General features: G+C 44.1%; 2 protein-coding genes across 2 annotated transcripts in view; one reads left to right on the top strand and one right to left on the bottom strand.

The window, feature by feature from the left end:
• VOPP1 (VOPP1 WW domain binding protein) overlaps nucleotides 1–3240 on the top strand; it is a 59588-nt gene extending 56348 nt beyond the window's left edge. The window contains exon 5 of the mRNA XM_054991587.1: nucleotides 1379–3240. Coding sequence (XP_054847562.1) covers nucleotides 1379–1545 — 167 coding nt within the window. The 3' untranslated portion in view covers nucleotides 1546–3240. The remainder of the gene's footprint in view (nucleotides 1–1378) is intronic.
• Nucleotides 3241–12119: 8879 nt separating this feature from the next.
• The window catches only part of LANCL2 (LanC like glutathione S-transferase 2), a 39532-nt gene continuing 36941 nt past the window's right edge, over nucleotides 12120–14710 (bottom strand). The window contains exon 9 of the mRNA XM_054991985.1: nucleotides 12120–13935. Within this exon, the coding sequence (XP_054847960.1) occupies nucleotides 13820–13935 (116 nt within the window). The 3' untranslated portion in view covers nucleotides 12120–13819. The remainder of the gene's footprint in view (nucleotides 13936–14710) is intronic.

The raw sequence follows: 14710 nt of genomic DNA, 5'->3' as shown, positions 1-14710 counted from the left end.
TGGCTTTTGACTTTTCATTTAACATTGCCATAAGAGTTAGAAACTTGCATTTTAAACACGCACACGCACACGCGTGCGCGCGCGCACACACACACACACACACACACACAAGCAGAAATTCCCGGGCACAAGTCTTAAGAGTCCTAATATCATGCACTTTGCTCCTATCGAATGCCACTCATTTGGCATGCTCAGTACTGAGGGTGGGGTGTGTACTGGACTTTCCACAGTCACATCTCACAAACGTGGAATGTGTTGCTGGATGAAAAATCAGTCTTCCAGAGAAGATCACTGATCATTTAAATTGAAAGATACTTAAAATCCAGTTGATTTCCATGGGAGAGTTAAGCATGTGCTTAACTTTCTCCCATTGAAGTTGATGGGAGCAAAAAGTGTCCAGTTGTGACTCATAACTTTTAATTTGCATAATTTCTGCAGGTGGCAGAAAACTTCTTTTTTGGGTGCGGCAACTCCCTCCCACCCCCCGCCTTTGTTATAGAACTGATATGTCTGTCTGTTAGTACTTGCTGTCTATCCCATTTTTATCCTGCTTCTCTCTCAAGGCGCTTGAGAGCATACACAGCTCTCCTGACCTGTTTTATCCTTATAACATCTCTGGGAGGTAGCTGAGAGGGGGAGAGAGACTTGCCCAAGGTTGCCCAGGAAGGTGATTGAATTGAGTTTTGAACCTAGTTCCCCTTAGTTGGAGAGCCATAGTCAGAGAGCCAGTTTGGTGTAGTGGTTAGGAGCGGCAGGACTCTAATCTGGAGAACCGGGTTTGATTCCTCACTCCTCCTCTTGAAGCCAGATGGGTGATCTTGGGTCAGTCACAGCTTCTCAGAGCTCTCTCCGCCCCATCCACCTCACAGGGTGATTTGTTGTGGGGATAATCAGGGCTTTTTTTCAGCTGGAACGCGGTGGAACGGAGTTTCAGAACCTCTTGAAAATGGTCACATGGCTGGTGGCCCCGCCCCCTGATCTCCAGACAGAGGGGAGTTTAGATTGCCCTCCACGCTACCGGCACGGAGGGCAATCTAAACTCCCCTCTGTCTGGCGATCAGGGGGTGGAGCCACCAGCCATGTGACCATTTTGTCCAAGGGCAACCCACTGAGTTCCACCACCTCTTTTCCCAGAAAAAAAGCCGTGGGGATAACAACGGTATACTTTGTAAACCGCACTGTTTCAGTTGTCCTGAAGGGTGGTATATATATCAGTTGTTGTTATAGTCTCCATTTGACACTTGAACTATTTTCTTGACAATTGAGCATGACTGCTTTTTCTGACACTTAAACCACTACTTTGACAATCGAGCATTATTTTTAAAATATAACACCACAAACAAATGTCAGGAATCCTCTTTGTCTTCCTCTCTGCCAGGGATGCCCTACTACACAGAACCAGAAGGAGCAGTGATGAACCCCATGGCTATGGCCTACCACGTCCAACCGAAGTCTCCGCAAGTGAACCCTGGCTACCCGCCTCCACCGTCTTACTGCAACACGCCACCCCCACCATATGAGCAGGCCGTGAAAACTTCCACATAACCTCTCTACTGCAGCAGAAGCTGGCTTCGCCAGAAAAGGGCAGGATTGAGAGCAGTGGAATATTCCACAACGTACTCCAGTGCCCTTTTGCCCTCCTGCTTGGCATCCTTTGGATGGGAGCTGCCGCTTTGCAGCAAAGATTGATTCTCTTCTGACACCTTCAGAACAAGAGCCAAGGCTTTTTTTTACTGCCCCTTCCCTTTCTTGGAAACTTGTATTTAAATACCTTTTATGCTTTCCTTTTATTTATTCTCTTTGTGGATTCCAAGGCATATTTAAAGACATTGGCATGGCATGGTATGGTAGTAAGCACAAAATGCTGTAAAAGCCAAAATGTAGTATTTTTAAATAGAGAGGGAGCAAGTGTGGGACAGACAGTTGGAACCAGATGAAACTGGTGATGCAGCAAGCTGTTTTTTGCTAGCAAATTCATAAGAAGGGATTGGATGAAGTAGACCCTGAAGAACTCTGGGGAAAACAACATGTGACCAAGGGTTCCGTGTTTCGCTTGCACGAACCTTTGGAGGAACAAAGCCACTCCTTATCCCCGGCAGCCCATTTTTTCTCCCTGCCTCTTTTTGGGGTCACGGTTGCCAAGAACAAATATGTATAAAAGTACTGTGAATGATACGAATTTCATAGCAAGCTGTTGATGTGCATGGAAAAGGGAAACATTCAAGACCAACAGTGACATAGCTACACTGAGCAATGAAACTATGATCGCCCAGAAAAAAAATCTCTTAACGTGATTTTTTTAAAAAAACAACAACCCTAAAATACAGTAAAATGTGGGTTGCGCTGTTGATGTGGGGTCCCTTTGCTCATTATTTAGGAGTATGCTTAAGATTTTTTTTCATGTACTCTTAAAATATAAAATTGGGACTGCAGCCAGACATGTGTATCCCAGATGGTTGAGTGTGGTGAGGGTATCTGGGATTCTCTTGCTGTAATGTGTGATACATTCAGTTAGGTTGGATGTTTTTGTATCTCTTCTGCACGTTCCTTTCAGGCTTTCGTCTCATATTGCTTTCAAAATCCTCTCAAGCTGATTTCCACCCATCTTTGTAATTTCTTCAATTGAAAGCCCCTCACCAAGATTCCTGTGATTCATTGAGAAGTGAATGAAAGTCCTCCAGAGGGTTGAATCTCAAGCTGTGGGCATGTGATGAGGAAAGGCAACTTGTGGAAAACATCAGTTACGAGTCCCCCTCACAGTCATTTTGCCCCTCCAGACTGGGTATGAGAAGAGCATCTGCCATTTTGTTACAACTTGGGTGAAATCTTCCAGGTTTGTCTTCCATTACTACGGCCTTCTATCTTTGACATTATGAAGTTCTACCAGCTCTTGCTTCTCAACCTTTCCAGACTGCTGGATGAGGCGTTGCCCGTTTGCAACGTGGAGATCCTTCCCTCCTCATCTTTATATCAGCTGCTGAATTGGGAGACCAGCTTCTGTCATCCTTTCTCTTCTGCTCTAATCACTTTGTTCATTCACCACTACTGCCTGTTGGTACTTCCAGGGCAGCCGGTATGCCCTACAACGAGTAAAAGAGGGAAGTCGAAGAAGACAAGGCAACAAGGGAAAAGCTGGGAGAGAAGCAAAAAGCTGGGAGAGAAGCGGCTGCCAACTTTGTCTCCCCTTTCAGCTGTGGCCTAAAGGATAAAGGGGGAGTCTCTGTTTTGCAATTTGGCACATCTAAACTCTGAGAAATGGGGCACTTGAAAGAGCATCTTCCCCAAGACGCGAGTTACCGAGTCTGTTGAAAGCAAGCTTTGATCCAAACACATACAAAACATGGAACTTCTGGCATTGCTCAAAACCCAAACAAATATTGTCTCCCAAATGCAGGCAACCTCCGGATGTGTGCTGTGCTTTTTAGCTCAGGAGTATCTGCTTTTGGCTGGGCATGGGAGATGCAGACACTAGGGCAGCAACGGGACGTTCACAGAAAGCAGTCTTGTCATCTCCCCTAAACACTGCACTGGGCAAAAGCACCCATGTTGAAAGTAGGAGCAGTGTGGTGCAAAGCTCACCTTTTTTGCCTAACAGCAACCCAGTCAGCAGCAAAACAGAAGAGAGGCCCAACGTTGAACCCGCATCTCTCTCACTCACACTGGAGCAGCTCTCTAACCATATGCCCAACCGGGCACAAAGCTGCCAGACCCAACGTATAGGGTGTTAGGAACCCCTTGGTGACCAGTGCATCAAAACTAGCCATCTATGTACCTAGGCAGGGAGGATTGCAGAGCAAGGCATAGCAGAGTGGAAAGGCACAAGTCTGCCTTTCCTAAAGTCCCCAGTTCAAATCCCATGTGGCTCTAGCTATGGGATAGTTATGGAAGGAAACCCAGGGACAATGGAGGGTTTGCGCCATCAAACACAGTCCTTTGGAATAGCTGCTAAGGCTGGTTGGCTGCCCTACAAGAGAATCGTTTTGAAGGGCAATCCCTCATCCCTTTTCCTTATTGGGAGGAGGTTCATTACCACCATCTGCCCTGTTCATCCCGGCATCAGTTGTGTTTCATCCCTGCCCACCCCTTTATCCGAAGCCATTCCCGAGGAATGAGGCTTAGGTTTATGCTCTTAATCATATGTACCAGTGCTGCCAGCGCTTGACATTCCTAGCTCAGATAAAAAGACATACCGCCATCTATCCTCCTTTAATTTTGTGAATGCTTGTAGTAATTGGTGAAGCTGGTTCCTTGCCATGGTACATACTGATAATATTCCAACTGGACATCTGCGTAGACATCCGGTTTGTATATCTTTGGTGTATCTCTCGGACTGAAATTCTGAATCTCTGACTCTGCTGGTGGAGCTGATGTTTTTAGCTTTTGTAATCCGTGTGTCCTAGTGGGCCATTAACTATGTAACCGAAGAGCACAGTTTCAGTCTTGGAATCGTAATTAAATTTTGCAAGCGTTTTAGAAACTTTTGGATGGCATCTGATTTACCCAGAGTGGCTCGAGGAAAACTAGCTCTTTTGGAACAAAGCAGTCCCTGGGTTGTATAGCAGACTGAATCGTGTGTTAACAGTGCACCTTTGTGGGCAAAAATCCCTGCACTTAGAAAACCAGCATGTTAACGGCAAAGTTAGGCTAGAATGGTTTTTGATGACACTTAGATTTTAGGGGATGGCCATGGTTCAGTGGTAAAGCATCTGCTTGGCATGCAGAAAGTCTCGGGTTCAATCCCCAGCATCTCCCACTGGAAGGACCAGGTAGTAGGTGATGTGAAAGACCTCTGCTCAAGACTCTGGAGAGCTGCCACCAGTCCAAATAGACAATACAGACCTTGACGGACCAAGCGTCTGATTCGGTGTAAAGCAGCTTCATGTGTACATGCAGGGTGGAGTGTTCTCTCCTGTAGTTTACACAATGTAGTCTAAAGTGGTTTAGTCCAGGAATAATTTTAGGAGTCCTGATAGCTGTTCACACTTGATAAAGCAATGAGATAGTTTACTGACATACTCTTAGATTTGCCTTTGAAGTATTACGTTAGCTACTGTTAGCAGAGTGTGTAAGCACCTTTTCTGCTTGCTGTGAGGCAGAAGACTCCTTTCTAGAAGAGAATGGCTGATTCCGCGCACGTTGGATAATGCACTTTCAATGCACTTTCACTATCGTTCGGAAGTGGATTTTTTGTTTCACACTCGAAAAATTCAGTTCCAAATGATCTCTAAAGAGGATTGGAAGTGCATTATCCAACGTGTGCGGAATCAGCTCATTGTCTCCACAGAGCCCAAGCTCTAGAAAAGCTCCTTAAGCTCAGAGCTGCCCTCCACCTGTGACTGCTTGGATCCTTGTGGCTGGCCAAGTTTCTCTCTCCCCATCCCAGAGACTGCTTATGAGCAAAAAGGGATCCAAGATGTGTATTGTGTTCCCTCCACACAAAAGCCTTCTTGTTATTTTGCAGGAACGGTCCAATTATACTCACATTGTGCTGCAAAACAACACAAAGCCTCATTCTTCTGAAAAGAATACGGAATGCTATCCCTGTATAGTTGAGATTTATGACATTTTAAAAACACAGCTGTCAAAACACACACACATACTTTGTTCATTGTGTTGATGTTAAGTTCAATTGCCAGTGCATTGTACGTTCACACCGGCATATTTATCACATCAAATGATGACTGGCATATGTGTGAAAGAGCCACTGCCAACAGAATCTCCCTAGCACCCAAAATCTACTGAAACACCAAGAGTTTTCAGTAGAGGCTCTTTGCACATGGCTGCCAAATTTTGCATAAGCGAGATGAGGTGAAAGATTACATGCCTATATGGAACAGCTACACAGACTCAATGTCACCCAATTCCCCTCTTTACTACAGCCCTTGTCCCTCGCGGTTATGACTCACACAGGCCCTATGATCTTTCTGGTATTCAAAAGGGACTCCACCCTCTCCTTTTTCACCAGTGGAAGAGCTGGTTGGATCCAACCCATTAGATGGTCCAGCTGCCTATCTAGCTGCACAAGGTGATGGTATTTTCTATTTTCTAGACCTTACGAGCTGCAGATACTTTGTAACTTATAAATCAAGAGTTCATGTTTCAGTGAACTGAATTCTGTGGTGTGAGTAGGTGTAGTTCGATGACATTATATTCTTCAGTGGGTTTTTAAAAATGGAAAACTTTTTTATAATATTGGGTAAAATCCATTTTTATGATCAACTCTGAGGCTATACATTGGAATCCAACTTCTCCTTTATTTTCTCCATTGAGATCAGGGTGTTTTCTTACGTTACTGTTGGTGGATTATACCTCCCTCCCTCTTATAACAAAGTCAGCCTGCTGTTTTAGTAAATTCATTTGATACTCTATTGCAGTGAAAAGAAGCAAAATTGTGATTAAAACTGTTAGTTACTTAATGACCGATGGTGTGCTTGCTTTCAGCTCTTTTTTGCTTTGTTCTTTTTAACATTCAAACATTAAAATTCCAGTAAGTTGGAGTTATATTTCATATACGTGCAAATGAGGGGAAAGGTGTTGGGTACACAAAGCACTTTACAGTGCAGTCTTAAGCACAATTATCCTCTCCTAACCCATTTATTTCACTGTTCATTTAATGGTGTTTAGGATGACACTGTTAGTACAATTGACCACGAACAATTTAATAACAACAGTACCAGCATTCAATTTATGTGCCACTCTTCAGGACAACTTAATGCCATGCTCAGAGTGGTTAACTAAGTGTGTTGTTACTATCCTCACAACAATCATCTTGTGAGTTGGGTGAGGCTGAGAGGGATGTGACTGGCCCAAGGTCACCCAGCTGGCTTCAAGCGGAGGAGTGGGGAAGCAAACCCGGTTCTCCCGATTAGAGTCCTACCACTCTTAACCACTACACCAAACTGGTTCATGCAACTGTGCACGAGAGTGTGTCCGACGGGGGAAAATATGCTCATGTGTACAGATGACTTCCATGTGTAGCACAAGGCTGAAGCCACAGTTTCGTGTTGAAATATGTCTTGAAACTTTCCACTTTTCAGAAGTGAAGGTTTGATTCCAGGAGAGTGTGTCATTACCCCATTATATTCACAACAGGGTTTTTTCCCCCCAGCAACTATTTGAATACACTGGATATGAGAAGGGGACAGAATACATTAATACTGATCCAACAGGTTAAGTAGGTAGAGGTCAAGGAGGATGACTCAGAAGCTACATACAGCATAGCAATGTGGCTGCAGAATTAGAGAAACTTCTACTTTTCCATATGTGGATGCTGGACTGGACAATAAGGCGTTTTTGTAAACAAAGAAATGCAGCCCAAGTCCCAATGTAGCCATTTTGCAGTCCAAGGGGAAATATTTCTTTCTTGATGCACCTTCCTGCCAAGACCTCTAAGCCCCGCATACGCTAATTAGCCGCCTATTCTAATGAAAGTAAGTGCTGGAGGCACATCTGCTAATGAAGATTCATCACAAACCCAGGCTTTGTTAGTGGCTCTTTTTGCAGCCAGCAATGTATCTCTTTGTTAGTAGGTGAGCTCAGAATAGTGAATGCACCTTTGCTGGAGAGGAGAGGCCCTTCAGGGCACGTATGCTAATAGAATTTTGCAAAGTGGCTAGCCGGCGAAGAGTCTGGCAAAACTGCCACCACCTCTCTAGCTAAATAATGACATCCAGCATATATTATCATAGACCCCTGGGATTGGAAGGAGGGCATATATCATCCCATTCAATCATACCTTCATGCAATGGACCATCTGCGTATCAGATCATCCCCCTCCATCAAGATTAGCTCCTGTAACCCATAATTAAATTACAGATGGAGAAGGGATTTTTTCCCCATTCAACAGCTATCCAAGCAGGAGAAGCAGGTTGCAGTGGGGGAGGGTGGTGGATCCAGGCAGCTTTTTTGGTCCAGCTTGACTCAATTCTCTTGCATACTACAATCCCCATCCCCAATCCCAATCCCCATCGATTCTCTTGTGTACTACAATCCCCATCCCCAATCCCAATCCCCATCGATTCTCTTGCGTACTACAATCCCCATCCTACGTGTAGGTCCCATTATTTTCAGCATAGCCTTTTTGTGGGGATCAAAGAGGACTACCTCTTTTGTTTACCAGAAAAAAAGATCCCTGGCTACAGATCCATTCAAGCAAACTGGCTGAGCTCATTTTTGAATGTCTTTATACATTTTACAAATGAAAAGGACTATTAAAAAAACACGAATCTAGGATCAACTATTGTCCTATCAGCCAGCCCGATGAGTGCAGAAAGAGAATGCCTCTTCTGCAGCTCCCCAAAGATCCTAACGGGCACATTCCTTGGTAGTTATGCTGGGCAAAATCGATGGTTTTCAGGGGGCACTTAGGACTGGCATAACTGCATAGACTTGCACTGTTGTTTTCCTGCTAGTGTCAGAAGCATTCTCATCCTCTTTAAATGGCTAGAGGCCTTGAATGTATGAAGACCACTAGGGCTGTACAGTGCCGGATGATACTGTTACAATCTATTTGGGGACTGATAAATAAAACTGGTAAAATCTACAGCCGTGATGGCATTGACAGGTTTCTTAGCAAGTCAGCTCCCACCCACCCCCTCCTGCTTGGCGTTTTCTCCAGAGGTGGGTCAGTCTCTCTCTCTCTCTGCATGTGGAATTGAACATGTGTTGTCTGTTGTTCCCATCAGACCTACCTGTGGATAGCTTAAAATGGTCATGGCTGAAGGTGTGATATGTCACCAAGTGGCTGTTCAGAACAGGATGATCAATTTTTTTTGGTATCGTTGCTTCTTGCTCACCAAACATCAACCAAGACCGCACACTTGGATTGGGGCCTTGCTCACAAGACGATTTCTCAAGATGTGCATTTTTAGGATAATGTAAGGATAATCATTTACGGAAGAGGTTCCAGTTATTATCTGCTTGGAAATGCTGCATTAGTTGATTCAGGGAAAAACATCAATTGACTCAATTCAGCAGAAAATAGGAGCTTGGTGCTAGCAAATCTGCCTTAAGTCCTTCACCCGCTAATGCCAGATGTGCAATTGATAAATTTCAAAAACAAGGTTGGATAATATTTTTCCTGGAAAAAAGTATGGTGTGGATTTAAAATTGGAAGGCACATTGCTAAAATTTGCATGCAGGGATTTAGTTTTTGAAAACACATTTATAAAGGATTTTATGGCTAAATCCCCATAGCCCTCGACAATTAACAGTATTTACAATCCCTATTTACAATCCCTATTAACAGTATTAACAATCCCTATTGCTCTCGACAATTAACAGTATTTACAATCCCTATTTACAATCCCTATTAACAGTATTAACAACCCCGATTGCTCTCGACAATTAACAGTATTTACAATCCCTATTTACAATCCCTATTAACAGTATTAACAATCCCTATTGCTCTCGACAATTAACAGTATTTACAATCCCTATTTACAATCCCTATTAACAGTATTAACAATCCCTATTGCTCTCGACAATTAACAGTATTTACAATCCCTATTTACAATCCCTATTAACAGTATTAACAACCCCGATTGCTCTCGACAATTAACAGTATTTACAATCCCTATTTACAATCCCTATTAACAGTATTAACAACCCCGATTGCTCTCGACAATTAACAGTATTTACAATCCCTATTTACAATCCCTATTAACAGTATTAACAATCCCTATTGCTCTCGACAATTAACAGTATTTACAATCCCTATTTACAATCCCTATTAACAGTATTAACAACCCCGATTGCTCTCGACAATTAACAGTATTTACAATCCCTATTTACAATCCCTATTAACAGTATTAACAACCCCGATTGCTCTCGACAATTAACAGTATTCCCTAAAGAGAATGCAAAGTTACATCAGAAGACCCAGAAGTTTAACACTTCGATTTAGACCAGATACACATTTTCCCACAAGACACACCTATGCTCTAAAAGGCAAAATTTATACTAGGGATTATTAGGAAAGGGATTGAAAATAAAACCGTCAATATTGTAGGCTACCTCAAGCAGGACTTTGAACAAGTGCCATTGAAATATTCTAAACAAATAAGTATTGTAATGCTGCATTGGTTTACGATGTTGGAATACTCTGTACAGTTCTGGTCCCTGTATCTGAAAAAAAAAGATAGTAATATTTCATTTATATACCGCCTTTCATGACAACTTAACACCCACTAAGAGCCATTTGCAAAGTGTTGTTATTATCCCCACAACAATCACCCTGTGAGGTGAGTGAGGTTGAGAGAGCTCCTAGAAGCTGTGACTGACCCAAGGTTACCCAGCTGGCTTCAAGCGGAGGAGTGCGGAATCAAACTCAGCTCTCCAGATTAGAATTTCACCCAATGGGAGGGAGCTCCCTCTGCCTCCCTCCCATTGGATGAAATAGCCAGCCTGGATACTTTCAAAGCTCAGAGCAGCTGGTCTGAGCTTTGAAAGTATCCAGGCTGGCTATTTCATCCAATGGGAGGGAGGCAGAGGGAGCTCCCTCTTCCTCCCTGCCCTTTGGTGAAAAAGCCAAGGGCATTTCCCTCCCCCCTTGGATCAGCTGTTTGGTGGGGATTTCTCCCCCAAACAGCTGATCTGAGGTTTACATGCCCCTTTCCTGCTGCTTTGCAGGGGCAGGGAAAGGGGCATTTTAAGCCCTTGACCCGAAGCTTCCCAAAGCAATACCAATTGCTTTGGGAAGCTTTGATTCGGGGTTTCCGAATCAAGCCCAGCGTGCTGGGCCCGATTCAGAAGTCCCGAACCTTTGCAAATCGGGTCTGATTTGGGTATTTTACCCAAACTGTAAACCTGAATTGCACACCCATTCCACAATAGACTATTGTCTGACTTTGCACCATCTTGTGGAGAAGTACAGCTCTAAGCCAAATGGAGCACTCTATGTTGCCTTTGTGGATTTCAAAGCATTTGACAGTATCTCCAGGAATAGGCTTTGGGCAAAGCTTGAGAACTACTCAATAGACCAAAGACTCTACATACTTATTCGCTTGCTGCATGAAAGAAACTCTCTAAAAGTAAGATGCAGTCCTCAAGGCCATCTCTTCAATAAGATCCCACTTGATAAATGAGTCAAGAAGGGTTGTATCCTGGCCCCTCTACTATTCAACTACTATATCAACTCCTCGGTGCAACTTCTAAGAAATCCAAGCTTCCGTTCACTAAAGCTTGCTGACAAAATTATTCCTGCCTTGCTATACACAGATGATACCGTCATCCAATCTCATTCACAAGTGGGCCTCAAGACAGCACTCTGTGCCTTCACCATATAGTGTAAAGAGGAGCAGCTTGAGATAAACTACCAAAAAACAAAAGTCATTGTCTTCACCAAAAACATCAAACCCATAGATGGCAAATAGAGGGGCCATTACATTGAACAAACCAAAATCTTTAAATATATTGCAATAGTCTTCCAGGCATCTGGGCATTGGACAGCTCAGGCGTCGTACGTCGCAGAGACTACCCACAGAGCGTCCTCCGCCATTCTACAATTCTATTTCACAAAAGGTTCCACTTTTGTCCCTGCAGCAATCAAGGTCTTCAGCTCTTATATGCCTTCCAGCTCTGTATCTACAAAGAGAGGCACTCACTGAAAGCAGTACAATCCAAGTTCCTACGAAAGATCCTTGGAGTCCCACGGTGTATCCTGAATGCCCTCCTTCGATCAGAGACTGGGCTGATCCCCTTGGAGACTTAGCTTTGTTTGGAAGATGTGGAACTCGCACACACTTATTGGCTAAAACTCATCTTCAACCCGTTGAGTCTAGCACCTTTGATTCTTGTCGATAGCCACCACTCAACCTGGCAAAGAGCAATTGAGAGGAAACTCCAAGAGCACGGTCTTTCTCCCCAAGCCTTATTGCATCTTGGGTACCAAAAAGCAAAAGAAGCAATCAAACAGCGGTTCTGGGATCATGCCTTACAATCAGATAGGGTGTACGCACGCACGCATGCACCCCACCAACCAGAGATACAGAATGGGGGCAATGAAAGAAGAACTCAAAATGAAGATACAGCGATTTGTTTTCATTAAACAGGGACAGGGAAGAAAATAATTGTTCAGAACACGTTCACATTTAGATAAATGTATTTATTTTTGGAAAAGAACTTGCACAGCAAAACATTATGACAACTGAATTCCGCCAGTCCCCCCCCCAACCCAACCCACTGATGCTTCCTACAAAAGACTCCCATTTACTGCCGGAGAGGCCGTTCCCTTTCCTGTTAGGCTAAAAATGGCGCAATAGGCAACATAAAAATTCTGCAGGGTTTGAGAAGACAATGGTCTTTTAACATCCCATTGTGGAAGCAGTGCTCACTTCTTAACTAACAATAACTGGAAGGTGTTGGTTTATTTTAAGCCAAGCTTCTTCCCTAAAAGGGCAAACCTACGATGCAAGATTTATTATTATTATTATTAGCTTAGCTTTGTTTGGAAGATGTGGAACAGGAACACACAAAAAGAGTAACATTTGACTCATAAGGACCTTTGACGTGACGAATGCTCACTGCACAGCTACTGAACACATTGGATTTCAAAGGAAATGTTGCTATTCAGAGACTCAAAAGCCAAAATGGGAAATCCTGCACCACCCAGGGGGATTTACAGTTTCATGGTTAGTAAGAACCTGGTCCCTGATCCTCATTTGAGAAGCCTCGAAAACCCTTTAACCCCTCCTTCCCATCAACGAGGCTGAGGAACCAATCGCTTTAACGTGGCTGTGTCTACTTCCATCCACGGGCTCTGTGGAATGCGTGGTTTGCCCTCCCAGGTGGGACTCCATCTACGGCCTTGCCTCCAGTAAGCTGCGAAACAGAGGGCAATGGGGCGACTTCAGCCACTGTTTCTCTCCCCTTTACTGCACTAACCGGTTGTCCTTTAGTCAGAAAAAGTACTTAACATATCCACATCCCAAAAGTGGACCCATTAAAAAAACCAGTGCTTGAAAACTGCACTCAGACATTTTGAGAAAGATCAAAACCTATTTCTCTTTCAACGCGCTCAGAAACACAAAAGGCCCAATTCTTCCTTTTCCAAACAAGGTCAGTTTCTCTCTCCCCATTCAATAGGTCTTTGAAATGTCTTCCTGCTCTCAGAAGTTCTCAGCGAGAGGAAAAAAGAAACTCGAAGCGTTAATTCAGCCAAAAACCCAAGGACATTTAAGTACTCTTGATTCCGCTAAGAACAATTTAAGCACATGCTTAACTTTCTCACTGAAAATCAACAGGATATTAAAAGTGCTTAACGTTAATCGGATCAGACCCTTGATGTCCTCATAACGGCAAAACAATTGCGCTCAATATCTTTTGACTTCTCAGTCCATAGCGCGACCAACCAAACCGAGAATTGGATTCTATTTACCACTGTCATTCAGTGCGGCAGATGAAGAGGGCATTCTCCTATTCTTGGCTGTGGAAAGAGAGGCGCTGTTACCATTACAGCCATGCAGAGATTGGGTTTTCAGCTTTACAACTACAACAGGGGGGAAAAAACCCATCACGCTTACAGACAACACCAACCATGCAAGCACTCAAAAGACCTGAAGACACAACAGTGAAAACTAAGAGAGAGAGAGCGCTCCCAACAAACTGAAGGTAGTTAGGTCTCTTGCCGTGGCTTACGGCATCTCACATAACGAAACATCGGCAGCACGGAATCCTCTCGTTCATGCGGCAATGGCCAATGTGGCCATTAAGAGAACAAGCGAGAAAGAGTTTTTCGCTCGACTCTTTGCTCGGTCGTTCTGGTAATCCTTGAGGCACTCAACAGCCACTTGCCGCTCCTGGCATCGTCTTGAGCTTCCGCTTAGCTGTTGTGCTCCTCTTTGTTCCCTTTCTTTAGAGGGCTGAATTCAAACGCAGGAAAGTGCGACTTCTCGGGGACTAATATGTCCGAGAGGAAGTGAATGGCACCAGCCATACCTGAAACCAACAGAACAAAGACAAGTTCAATACACACAAAAGCAGAAACTGTCTTAGAACTTACGCTGGCACCAGAATTTAAAGAAACCACACAATGAGTCTGCATATTAAGGGGGAATCCTACTATTCGTTAAGAATCACTAGTTGACATTGACAGAGAGGTTGTGGAGAGGCACCTGGCTACACTGGATGATTATGAATTCCCCGGGCCGGATGGTGTGCACCCAAGAGTGCTCCAAGAACTTTCTAGAGAACTTGCAGAGCCTCTGTCCATCATCTTCAAGGACTCCTGGAGGACTGGGGAATGGATGTGCCACAAGATTGGAGAGGAACCGATGTTATCCCATTCTTCAAGAAAGGGAAGAAGGATGACCCGGGAGACTACAGGCCGGTCAGTCTGACTTCTGTTGCTGGGAAGATATTAGAGCAGATTTTAAAGGGATCGATCTGTAAGCATCATGTGGAGGAGGGCAAGGAGCTGTTCCAGTGGGCAGCAGAGGATAGGACTCAAAGCAACAGGCTTAAATTACATGCAGAAAGGTACCGGCTGGATATTAGGAAAAACTTTTTCATGCTCAGAGTAGTTCAAAGGTGGAATCAGCTGCCTAGAGAGGTGGTGAGCTCCCCTTCACTGGCAGTTTTAAAGAAAAGGCTGCATGAATATTTGTCAGGGATGCTTTAGGCTCATCCTGCCTTGGGCAAGGGGTTGGACTAGAAGGTCTGTATGGCCCCTTCCGACTCTGTGATTCTGTGAATCACAGTACCACCAAGGAGA

Source organism: Eublepharis macularius, chromosome 11 (assembly GCF_028583425.1).
Source record: "Eublepharis macularius isolate TG4126 chromosome 11, MPM_Emac_v1.0, whole genome shotgun sequence".
Classification (NCBI taxonomy): Eukaryota; Metazoa; Chordata; class Lepidosauria; order Squamata; family Eublepharidae; genus Eublepharis; species Eublepharis macularius.
Note: the sequence above shows the minus strand (reverse complement) of the source record. Positions and strands in the feature narration are given on the sequence as shown.